Source organism: Maniola jurtina, chromosome 21, assembly GCF_905333055.1.
Source record: "Maniola jurtina chromosome 21, ilManJurt1.1, whole genome shotgun sequence".
Taxonomy (NCBI): Eukaryota; Metazoa; Arthropoda; class Insecta; order Lepidoptera; family Nymphalidae; genus Maniola; species Maniola jurtina.
Genome location: NC_060049.1, coordinates 11,139,938 through 11,153,264, shown reverse-complemented (window position 1 = coordinate 11,153,264; position 13,327 = coordinate 11,139,938). Strand labels below are relative to the sequence as shown.

Below are 13,327 nucleotides of genomic sequence, written 5' to 3'. Positions count from 1 at the left end.
TATAGTACGATCTTTCTAAATAACAAAAGTTTACCGAAAGTAAAAATTTATATAATGTCAAAGACGAATTCAAACTGTTTTTTTTTTTTATATATGTAAATAAACGAAATAAAACCCCCAATTCCACGATGACAAACTATAAACCTTGTCAGAATGCGTGCATCTATTTGTGAATGAGTAACAGCCTATCACGATAACCTGATGATTTGTAATAATATTAAAATCAGCTAAATCTTTCTAATGATATTAAATAAGACAATTTTTTAGGGATCCGTATTTTCATAGAAAAAAGGAACCATTATAGGATCACTTTGTTCTCTGGCTGTCGGTCTGTCTGCTTGTCTGTCGTGCCTGTCACGACCCGTCAAGGGAATCAAAACCTAGAGGCTATTGACCCCGTCCCATTGACCCATAATCATGCTTGGCAGAGTATAGCACAAGTACCTTACACGAAAAATCCGAAAATTGTGAATTTGCGGTCACATCAAAAAAACCCTGTCAAGTGCGAGTCAGACTCGCTCACCGAGGGTTCCGTGCTCGGGTATTTTTTCCGACATTTTGCACGATAAATCAAAAACTATTATGCTTAAAAATAAATAAAAATACTTAGTATAGTTATCTTACTTTGACGTTTTACAACAACACAAATTTTAATTTTTTTTTAATGTGCTAACCACAAATTCACGGGATTCGGATTTATTCCCTTACTTATGCTATAAGACCTACCTACCTGCCTTTCATGATCCTAGGTCAACGGGAAGTACCCTATAGGTTTTCTTGAAAGACACGACGGACGGACGGACGGACGGACAGACGGACGGACAGACAGAAAGACAGACAGATAACAAAGTGATCCTATAAGGGTTCCGTTTTTCCTTTTGACGTACAGAACCCTAAAATCAAAGTGTTTTTTTTGCTTGTACGATGGTACGGAACCTGCTTTCGTGTGCGAGTCTAACTCGCACTTGACCAGTTTTTTCTTTAAATTCAGACTGGCGTGGGCCCAAGCTGTGAAACTGCTGATTAATTTATATGAACTCGATGGGATTATGGAGAAATCAGAATATTTAATTCAGATTTTAGAATGATAGTAAGTAGTTTATTCAGACACAGTTAGGTGCTATGTTAAAGCTGATGACATTCTTCAGTATGTATATCTATAGAAGAAAGAAAGAAAAACTGTTTATTTGGTACCAACAAAAATTAATAAATTAAAATAAATGAATATAGACAGAAAATATCCTTCATTAAATTTATTTTTACAAACTTTTGTTTATGCCATGATATAAGCATTTCATGGCTTATATTATTTATTAGACTATAAAATGAATATGTTAAGACAAATCCAACGGAACCCATAATAAAAAAAAATCGGCCATGTCAGAGTCGCGCACTGAGGGTTCCGTACTTGGATATTTTTGTCCGACATTTTGCACGAGAACTCAAAAACTATTATGCATATAAATAAATAAAAATTTAATTTAGAATGTACAGGTAAGGCCCTTTCACTTGGTATAGCTATCTTACTTTGAAAATTGAAAATACTAATTATTTGTTCATGAATGCATTTTAATATTTTTTTTGTGATGTAACCAATAATTCAGTTTTCGGATTTTTCCTTTACTTGTGCAATAAGATCTACCTACCTGCCAAATTACATGCTTTTAAGTCAGTGGGAAGTACCCTTAATGTTTTTTTATCAGACACGATAGACAGACAGAGGGATAGACAACAGACAGACAACAAAGTGATCCTATAAGGGTTCCGTTTTTCCTTTTGAGGTACGGAACCCTAACAACGCTAGTTAAGAAGTTTCGCTTCGTCAATAATGCTAACTCACCCTCAGGTATCTTGATAGGCGTGCCCAAGTTGAACTGCTGCAGCCGCGCCAGCGCCGCCTGCTGCAGCGCGCGCCGCTCCACCTCGCTGAGCGACAGCAGCGACGTGTCGGCCAGCCGCACGGAGCGCCCGCTGCCGTCTGCCCAGCAACAACTGCCCTGCACAATGCGTTACGTCATCACACCATCGAACACCACCATGCAGTGCACTGTGCAAACCCCCAACGAAACCAGATGGGTGTAAGTCTAACAAGCTTAACAAAGAGACGTGTTAAAGTTAGAACAAGTGTAAATTAAAAATTTATAACACCCCCGACAAGTGAAGGTTACAAGTAACTAGAAAAGAGCTGCTAACTTTCAAACGGCTGAACCGATTTTCTTGGATTATAGCTAAGAACACTCTCGATCGAGCCACCTTTCAAACAAAAAAAAAAACTAAATTAAAATCGGTCCATTACTTTAGGAGCTACGATGCCACAGACAGATACACAGATACACACGTCAAACTTATAACACCTCTCTTTTTGGGTCGGAGGTTAAAAACTGGTATAAAACCGAAGTGCGAATCGAACTCTATACTCATATCATCGTATGAGATTTGGTACTTTTTTTTAAATGTGAGAATACCATTAAGCTTATGAAATGTAAGCAGTGATAAAATATAAATTATTAATTTACCAATTCTCAGTTTAAGAGATCAAAAGGTGTGAGTGATAATTATTCCTGAGTCTCAACAACATAAAATCATTGAAATATCACTAAAGATTAGGACGATGAAGCTATAACAGTTGTTATATCTGCGGTAAAAAACGGTGTTTTTTATTGATGACAGATTTATAAATACTTTACTATCTAACATGCTCCTTCCAGTTACTATAAAGTATCCATTAAAATGCAACTGTTTCGTTGAGACAACACTTTTTAAGAGGGGTCTCTCCGTCACTCGCTTCATACAAACGTAGTTCCAATTTCATTTGAATATTAAGCAACCAAAGTCCATGAAATTTTGCAGACATATTCTAGAAACTAATATCTATGTCTGTGGTTTTCCAGATTTCTGTTAAAATATTCGGTTTCAAAGTTACGCGGTCTTAAAAATTTACATACAAATCTTTGAGCCCCTGTAATTTTAAAACTACATCATTTTTGGACATTTCATGGACTTTGGTTGCTTAATATTCAAATGAAATTGGAACTACGATTGTATGGAGTAAGTGACGGAGAGAGCCCTGTTAAACTGCTGTTGCAATGGAAAATATAAAAAAATTCGGCATTAAAAAGTGTTTTTTAAAGGAAAATACTAAATTGTTGGAAACCTAAAAAGGTTAGTAGTGTTTTTTAAGCAAAATATACTTAATATGCATGTTTGTGTACAAGCCAAAAATTCTAGATAGACCAGGGCGTTTTCTGAGAATTTTGAGATTTTAAGTAGACTAACATGACTGATATTTTGTAATTTTAAACGATTCACATGGTAGGTACTACGCGATATGAAATTTAAAAAATCACTTTGATTTTGGTGGTCAGTAAAAATAATAAAATTTCTTTACTAAGATAAAGTTAATAATGTTCGTTCTAGTGCAGTGCCATAAAAGGACATACACGTAACTACGAAACGCTACGAAAGATCTACGGCTGCTACGAGAAGTATACGAAACGCAGAAAGTATTTTAGGTTCGACGCTTACTACGAAATCACGTACTATTAAATTAAGTTGCGTTCAAACTACTGAAATATAACATAATAATATATAAATATCGCTCACCCTACTTTTAAATGTCACTGTTCACACTTAGATGTAATATTATTACATCTAACAGTGTGAACAGTGACATTTAAAAGTAGGGTGAGCGATATTTATGTATTTATATTATATTCCGTAGTTTGAAACCAACTTTATACTTGTTATAGTTATAACACCACTGAGTGAGATAGCAGTTAACTAACTTGTCATAAAATAAAATAAAATTATCACTTCAGTATTTCAATAAGCGCCCCATTTCGTATGCGACAGCCCCCCTGAAATAAAGTTTTTATATTTTTTTATGTAATATTCGGATGAAGGCCATAACTTAACATATTGTTAAGTTTTTTGAAGTAATCACGTTCAGTAATTCAGAAGTTATAAGTCTCTGACAGACGGACAAGTGTAATTAGTGCTCGCTTCGCTCGGTCAATTAGAGTTAGGCTTTTGATTTCATCAGCGTTTAGAAACGTTAAAAGCCACGGCAAATCAGCTAAGTAATTATTAAAATACTGTGTAGCGTCACCCAATTAATGCATTTTTTAATAAGCTTCGACATAACTAGGTCATGCGCATCAAAGTACGAAAAACAAAATCATAATGCGAAACTGACAGGTTATTATTAAACAAAATCGTGTGAAAACAAAACACTCTTCATTATACATCGCGTTTACACAGCGCTGATAAACGCCACTAGTAGACGTGACATATTTTTTAGTAGCTCATAGATTTTTTCACTTGCTAAAAATGAGTGTAAGAGGCAGCCTCACTCATGATATTATTACTTGAAATTTGAATTGAAATTGAAATAGTGCTATTCTGTTTACGTATACAGACAGATCTCTCCATATAAATACTAATTAATATACCTGGGAATCCCCGAAAGTGGAATTTTGTCAAAAGGAAGGGTTTTTATCGTGCCACTAAAGCGGCATTTACATTACGAAATTAGTGGCACGACATTTAGTTTACAATGCATGCAATACGAAATAAGACGTTTACATCTGCAATTGATAATGAAATTAATCTCGTAAAACTAATGTCGTGACACTAATTTCGTATAAATTCCGCTTAAAGAAACGGTATAATATAGTGCATACATTTTGAGAACGCACTTGCCACATTTGCTCTGTGTGAGGACAACATAGCATGATAGTTATAGTGATTTGCAATAGTCTATCGCTTCTACGCCGATGTCGGTTGTACGTATAAGCGTATGGTACAAAGGTGCACCACAATACAATGCTGATAGAGTTGTCAACTTGTCAACGTTGCAGTGTGATGCGTGCGCTCGGCTGACGCACATGACTGGCGTCGGCGGGGAAGGAGGAAATAGTTTTGTACTACAGGAGGTAGTCTTTAATCGGTGTATACCATGACAAGGATTAGATTAATAGCATAATATCAATAAAATCGTCATGGTAACACTGCCAAAATTATGTAGTTTTCGTTATGTACAATGGCAATACTGTAAAAGCGAATGATAAGAAAGAAGAATAGAACTACATGATCTCAACAAGCAGTAGTGCACCCGTAGAACAGAGCGCATGGCGACTGACCTGAGGAGTCCATGCGGCTGCGACGCGGCTGGAGGAGCGGCTGCGCGTGCGCCACAGCCGCTTGCTCACGCTGCTCACCACGCTGCTCGACGACCGCGACTTCTGCATGCCACCTGCGGGCACAGGCACGGTCACCGGCGGCCCCGAGTGCCGCCCCAACAGCGACGACAGAAACGAGTGCGACTGAGACGGAGACGGCGGCGACGTCGGCGTCGACGCCACCGACGCGAACTGCAGCTCCCTGTACGTCAGTATCCAGCCCTCGTCCGTCTGACACCCCTTGTGGAGGCCGTCGTCGTCCACGTCGCCCGGCGGCCGCGGCTTGATGTTTCGGAGATTCTTATCATAGTTTATACGCTTGAAGCGATCAGTCTTTTCGGAGTCCACGCTCTTCTTCCGAGCCATCCTCAGGTACCGCTTGATCGTGTCGCTGACCGACTGCGACACGTCGTCGTGGTCGACGCTGGAGCGGCGCCGCGGCCGCCTCTCCGGCGGCGGGCTCGTCGGGCTGGTCGGCGCCGTCGCGGCCTCCAGCTTCTCCCTGTACGCGCGCTCGAGCTCCTGCAGCACCTCCTCCGGGATGGGAGCCGTCTGCGTGCCCGCCTCCGCGAGCCTCTCCTCCTGCGACTCGCACAGCACCTCGATGAGAGGCGGCGGAGACAGCGGCGGCGATTGCGTATAGTCCTCGTCGTTAAACTTCCACACACCGAAACTGCGGCCACGGAACACGCTCCGCGAATTAGTCCCGCTGAACCCGACAGTGGACCCGAACCCACTGCCACCGCCGCCGGCGCCACCGCCGGCACCGGCGCCGCCTCGGCCGCCACGGTACGGCTTCGTTTTACGGAGATCATTATAAAGTTTTTTCAACAAATTTCTATCGCTCAACAAATCCTGCACTGTATTGTCTCTGGCCGACGATCGCTGATAGTATCTACCGAGATTCTCGCGCAGGATCCTCTGCGCCGGGTCCGCGTCGGAATCTGTCGGGCCGCGCTCCGACTGCCGTTTGAGATAATTCCGTAAAGCGTGCAGCAGCTCCTCGGACTCGGTGAGTCGGGGAGCCGGCCCCTTGTCGTCCTCTAGTTTCAGGTACTTGCGCAGGAGATCGACCAGCACTCCGTCCTCGTCCTCCGCGCCGGGCGGCCGGGGACAGCCGTTCCTGAAGGCGCTGCTGAACGTGGCCCCGGGCGGTGGGAAGGCGGAGGGCGAGGGTGGCGGCGGCGGCGCCGCGAAGAAATCGCGGCGGAGCTTGGCGATGTCGAAGCGGCCGCCCGACGTGTGCGGGATGTAGAGGTCGGCGGGGCGCGCGGGCGGCGGCGCGTCGTCGGAGGGCGAGCGCGCGCGCACGGAGCCGCCGCGCGCGCGCTTCTTGCGGCGCGGCTTGGGCAGCACGCCGGGGTAGGAGCTCTTGCGCAGCAGCAGGAAGCGCGGCTCGCGGCCGCACACCTCCTGGAAGTAGGCCTCGAGGCGCGGCACGTCCTCGGCGCGGTTGCCGGCGCCGTCGGGCACGAGCCGGCGGCCGGCGTCGGCCATGTAGCGCCACGTCTTGCGCGTGAGCAGCCATCGCTCGCGCGGCTTTTCGCGGCGGCGCACGGTCTTGGTCATGGGGTCGGCGTGGTCGAGGCGCGCGCGGCGGCGCTCCATGCTGCTAGGGGCGCGCGCGAGTCCCGCGCCGCATCGCTGGCCGAGGCGCGCGCACCTGCCCGCGCGAAACTGAACGTTCCTCCGCACCGTTCGAAATATTATGCGCCGAAATAGACGTCCGGTAATAGAGCGGCCGTGAACTGAATATAGGGTGCGCTCGAGCGGCGGCGCTCGCCTCGGCGCGCGGACTGCGCCCGCGTAAACAATCCGCGCCCACGCGCCGCTGCCGGCACGGCCGCGCTGCCACCTGCCGCCGCCGCCGCTGCCGCTCCTTGACCTGCCACCAGGTCGGGCCACCCTCGCCGCAACCCTCCCGCCCGCCACAACTCCTCATTCTACGTCGTTTATTTTGTTTCAATTGCATCCAAAATTAACGGTAGGTTGATTATTATTATCGTTCTAATTTCATCGAAATATTATATTGCTAACGGCTATCGAGTGATTCATACAAAGTATCGTATCGAGAGCCCCGCCCCGCTGCTGATTGTTTCAGTGGCCACTACGATTCTCATATGTTTATTTAAAGTAGGAATTGAATTTGAAAACAATCGTAATATTGCTCTCACCGCAACTGCAGTAATTGCAGTAATTGAATGCAGTGAACGCATACCTACTTACTTGTATTTCAATATTTATCGATATAAAGTTGGTATAAGAAATAGTCAAAATATACTTGCTTTCAAGAGCGTAATATCAATTTCTTTTAAATGTATCAGAAAGCGTTTAAATCTTCTTCAACTTAGCATTTTCTTGAGTAAGTATATACCTACCTAAGCAATGACCACGATGTAGGAGATGGAAACCTCAAGCTTGTGACTTCAAACCCGTCTACTAGATGTTGGAACGACTGATGAACGACTTCTTCCGTGTGGATTTTTAAAAATCTATTAAGAGAACTCTTTGATTTTCCGAGATTAAAGGTCCTTTGTCATATTACCTATATCTGTATACGTTTCAATTTTTTTTTTCATACGGTAATTTCTAGCATAAGTTTTGCGCTTAAGAATACATAGTTAATTTACGTTTAGGTATAATAAATGCTTTTTTTACCATCATTACTCGTAACTAACAAGTATAATAATGTATGTTACAGAAAATCATGATTCGTGGAAAAACGGACAATAAGCAAGAAAGTATTGCAGCGCATTTAGCAATTTAGTTGCATACAGTGTACAACTAGGTACAACTAGAAAGATGCAGAATTTCATCACAATCCCCGGCATGCAGTAACTTGGACACGTACCAACTGCAAAGCTCTGTGTGAAAACAAAAGGAATTTTTATTTTACTTTCCACTAACCTACATCTAGCGATCTACATATCTAGGAAAACTACATTTCTTCGCAACACGGATATATTAGGAACCGAGATATGGAACAACTCTGGCGGACATGAAAAATTAATTTATCACAATGAAAAATAAAACGGGCCAAGTGCGAGTCAGACTCGCGCACTGAGGGTTCCGTACTCGGGTATTTTTTCGACATTTTGCACGATAAATCAAAAACTCTTATGCATAAAAATAAATAAAAATCTGTTTTAAAATGTGCAGATAAAACTGTTTCTTAATATGATACCCTACTTGGTATCTTACTTTGAAAGTTGAAACACATTTTAATTTTTTTTTGTGATGTAACCGGATTTTATCGGATTTTTTCCTTTACTTGTGCTACAAGACCTACCTGCCTGTCAAATTTCATGATTCTAGGTCAACGGGAAGTACCTACCTTCCGTACCTAATCTTCAATTTTCCCGCATTTTTCAGATTTCACGCAATATATGTATATAGTTTTGTATGTCAATGTAGGATCTACCTACATTATTTGGTACGGAAAAGTCCAAACACGCCATTAGTTATTGTTTTAGCCTCAGATAAATCTTTGAGACGTGCTATGTATTAAACTAGGCTCTGCTTATTATTTTTAAAACAATTAGAAATTAATCTAAACTTCTATCTATTCTTGTGCTGTGTCTAAACTATTATTTTTTTAGAAACATAGAACTCTGAATAGATTATATTAGAAGTATTCTCGTACTAAAGACAGCTGATAAAATTTCTATTACAACCACAACAGGACGATTTTGTGCGCGTGGATTAAAAATATTAAAAATCTCGAAGGGATTCTTTAATTTTTCGGGATAAAAGTAGCCTATGTTACGTTCTTTCCAGGTTTTCAATATATATATATATATATATATATATATATATATATATATATATCCATTCAGAAAACCACGTCAATCCATTGTGCTCCGCTGTGGCGTGATTGAAGGACAAACCAATAAATCTACACTTTCATATTTATAATATTAAGAAGATTCTCTGGCTACGTTATCAAACCAATATCAGCTAAGTATATGTATTATGATAAGTTGATAATACCTATTTATATCTAACTCTCGAGTAATTCTAGTAGGTACTTTAGGTTTTTCCATCTACATTGATATCAAAAATAAATAAAAGAACTTATGTATCTCTAGCATCCAAAGCAAAGTAAATTAAACTGTACCGCGATACAAATAGTCTGGTTATAGAGTTCCGTTCCCGAAGGGTGCCAACGGACTATTTACTAAGACTCCGCTGTCCGTCCGTCCGTCCGTCCGTCCGTCTGTCAGCGGGCTGTATCTCGTGAACCATTGTTATGGTAGAGACCTGAAATTTCACAGAAAGTGTATTTCTATTGCCGCTGTAGGAATAAATACAGAAAATTAATTGCCGCCACCAAAAAAAAAGTTTTATTTCTTTTATAATGGTACGGAAAGTTTCCTGTGCGAGCCCGAATCACACTTGACCGATTTTTACAATAACACCAGCTGATGGTTCACTGCTCATCTACGGTGCGACAATCTCTTACCTACTCCTTTAATATTTCTGATATTTGCTCAGAATTCTGTGTTAAACGAGTGTAAATTAAAAATTTATAACAACCCCGACAAGTGAAGGTTACAGTAACTAGAAAAGAGCTGATAACTTTCAAACGGCTGAACCGATTTTCTTCGATTATAGCTAAGAACGCTCTCGATCAAGCCACCTTTTAAACAACTAAATTAAAATCGGTTCATTAGTTTAGGAGCTACGATGCCACAGACAGATACACACGTTAAATTTATAACAACCCTCTTTTTGGGTCGGGTGTTAAAAATACATGTGATGGCGAATTTGTTTTTATTTTAATTACACCGCTGGCTGCTTGCTGAAATAATAGCACGTAGCGTACAGTACTTGTGCATGGCGTCCATATTAGCTCGCGCAATCTTACCGTGTCCGATTACTCACACATCATAACCTTTGGGGAAACCTACGGGGCCACTAGCTTAGTTAAACTCTTGACAAAAAAGCTTGGATTTGACTCGCTCCAGCAATACACGGCTCTGCAATTGCTTGTATACAGTATGGCATATTATTTTGTAAATTGAATACTTGAAAAGAGCAACCGCCGAGTTTCTTGCTGGTTTTTCTCGGTAGGAACGGCATTCCGAACCAGTGGTAGATTATTTTGACGATTCAAAAGCGCTTGTAAAAGTTTAATTGAATAAAAATATTTTGAATTTTGAATTTTTGAAAAAATTTCGGTAAAAAATGTTTCAATGAAAAATATGCCGCACTAAATAAAAGGTCAAAGAACTAAAAGCAACGTGCTAGAATATTTATGTAAACATTATGTCTTCAGTCCAGCGTACTACTGTGGTACTACTCTACCTATAGATTTAAAAAGATACGTCAAAAATTTTATATTAAGTTTCTTGTTATTAAAATCATCACATTACGGTTGAAAAAAAAAAACTGAGTGGGTAAGTAAGTAATTAGGCCTAAATTATAAACCCTGCGTCCTGTTCTTATTTAAAAAAAAACTAAATTAAAATCGGTTCATTCATTTAGGCGTTACGATGCCACAGACAGATACACAGATACACACGTCAAACTTATAACACCCCTCTTTATGGGTCGGGAGTTAAAAACATTGTTTAAACACTGTTCAATTTTTTGTGTAAATTAAATAGATCATATTATTTTCAAATTAATTTTTACGTTTTTCATTTGAAAAAATATACAGAAAGGGTTTCCTAAACGAAATTAACTTGTTAAGTAAAACAAAGTTTGTAGCACGAAAAACTCTCAGTATTGCATCTTTATATTTTGTAAGAGCCATGTCATGCAATCACTTCCTAGGCCACTTATAAAACGCTCCGTTTTAAAAATAAACTCATAAACATATGAGGTAACGCCGAAACTACTACTAACACCATCTATTGTCGACGTAATAAACAAGGAAAATTCGTAGCGCGCCGTTTTCCACTCTTGCGTCATGGTTTGTTTCAAAACTTTTACTTGTTTACCAAGTGATTTGTAGATGTCGCTGACTGTTCGATGTTACGATTTACGATTTTATTATTGTGTTAAAAATTATGTAGGACTTCGTCTGTGTTGGTGTTAGCTGGCGGGCGTGCTCTGCTTTTTTGGAGTGTTTTTTTGAAAGCGCTCTAAAGGCGTGCCGTGCGTATGTTGGCGAGTGCCGGCACAGACGGGGTCCATACTTGTATATTTTAACTAACTTTAAATAACTACAAACTTGACATTGGCTAATCTTTGCTTGAGAGAGAGAAAAAAATAATTATGTACTTTTTAACCCCCGACCCAAAAAGAGGGATGTTATAAAGTTTGACGTGTATATCTTTGTATCTGTCTGTGGCATCGCAGCTCCTAAACTAATGAACCGATTTTAATTAAGTTTTTTTTTGTTTGAAAGGTGGCTTAATCGAGAGTGTTCTTAGCTATAATCCAAGAAAATCGGTTAAGTCGTTTGAAAGTTATCAGCTCTTTTCTAGTTACTGTAACCTTCACTTATCGGGAGTGTTATTTTTTAATTTACACTTGTATTACTTATTGACGTACATTTTAATCCTTTAGATTGCAGACTTATACTTAAGTGACCTTAATAGAAAAGGAAAAACGGAACCCTTATAGGATCACTTTGTTGTATGTCTGTCTGTCTGTCAAGAAACCGATAGGGTACTTCCCGTTGACCTAGAATCACGAAATTTGACAGGTAGGTAGGTCTTATAGCACAAATACAGGAATAAATCTAAAAACCCCGAATTTGTGGTTACATCATTAAAAAAAAAAATGTGTTTTGATTTTCAAAGTAAGATAACTATACCGAGTGGGGTATCATATGAAAGGGCTTTACCTGTACATTCTAAAACAGATTTTTATTTATTTTTATGTATAATAGTTTTTGATTTATCGTGCAAAATGTTGGAAAAATACCCGAGTACGGAACCCTCAGTGCGCGAGTCTGACTCGCACTTGGTCGGTTTTTTGTACAAGTATATAATTTTATCTTTCAAATTTATTTGCAGATTTGGATTGTGAATTACGAATTGCGCGCGTGGTGGGTTATGGTCCTTCTAAATCTGAAAGAAGACCAGTGTTAGAGTAAGCCAGCGATAGTTTGGTTGACATGAAGATGAGTTTAATCTGTAGATAATAGAGTTTTTTAGTCGTAAATAAAAATCTGAACAAGCATTCAGAACCGAGTTAACATAGAATTAGAAGGATATCCGGCCTAGAATCTTTCGTCAAAGTTTGACGTCAAAGAACAATTTAATTATCGAAGGCCTGGTTTCTATGCCAAGATTTTGCTATAAAATTTAAATATCGATCGATTAACAATGCAAATTATCGATAACAATCGAATCGGAGGTGCATTGTTGGCTTGCGCGCACGCATTGAATCACGCATTCCGACAATCAATGTCATATTTACTATTATAATATTATTATGGTGTCACAGAAATCATGAATCATGCGGTTGATATGATATATTTTATTACTTGAGTCTTGAACCTGTATTGATAAATTCATGTTAAGCTCATTTTTCACTAAGAGATATAAATTATATTATAGTTGGGTCAAAATAGACACTCAACAATAATTCACATAGAGCTAAAAATTGGTACGAATGCTTGGAGCACCAAAAAAAATTGTGAATAGTAAATTATAATATTCAGCTTAATTGTCTTTTTAACCCCCGACCCAAAAAGAGGGGTGTTATAAGTTTGACGTGTGTATCTGTGTATCTGTGTGTCTGTGTATCTGTGTATCTGTGTATCTGTGTATCTGTGTATCTGTGTATCTGTGTATCTGTGTATCTGTCTGTGGCATCGTAGCGCCTAAACGAATGAACCGATTTTAATTTACTTTTTTTTATTTGAAAGGTGGCTTGATCGAGAGTGTTCTTAGCTATAATCCAAAAAAATTGGTGCAGCCGTTTAAGAGTTATCAGCTCTTTTCTAGTTTTCTTGTAGAAAAGAAGGTTACATAACCGTTAGGTTCATAATATTATGTCAATTGACAAAATATGTCAAACTGTCAAGATGGACGTTGCCTTGATACATAATTATTTATTTGAAAATGATGTTTTGGAAAACTCAGATACTTTGTCGGGGGTGTTATAAATTTTTAATTTACACTTGTTATTATATCTGACTGGTTCATATTTGTGCTGAATTCTTGTAGTAATGCATTCTTGGTTTCGTG

General features: G+C 39.9%; 1 protein-coding gene across 4 annotated transcripts in view; it reads right to left on the bottom strand.

The window, feature by feature from the left end:
• LOC123876295 overlaps positions 1–7,028 on the bottom strand; it is a 57,037-nt gene extending 50,009 nt beyond the window's left edge. For 2 of the 4 annotated variants that reach the window (XM_045922504.1, XM_045922505.1), the window contains exons 1-2: positions 5,142–7,028; positions 1,841–1,997 (exon numbers count right to left, since the gene is read on the bottom strand). In XM_045922504.1, coding sequence (XP_045778460.1) covers positions 1,841–1,997; positions 5,142–6,788 — 1,804 coding nt within the window. In that variant the 5' untranslated portion in view covers positions 6,789–7,028. The remainder of the gene's footprint in view (positions 1–1,840; positions 1,998–5,141) is intronic. The other 2 variants (XM_045922507.1, XM_045922506.1) reach the window with 2 other exon arrangements.
• Between the last annotated feature and the right edge of the window lie 6,299 nt (positions 7,029–13,327).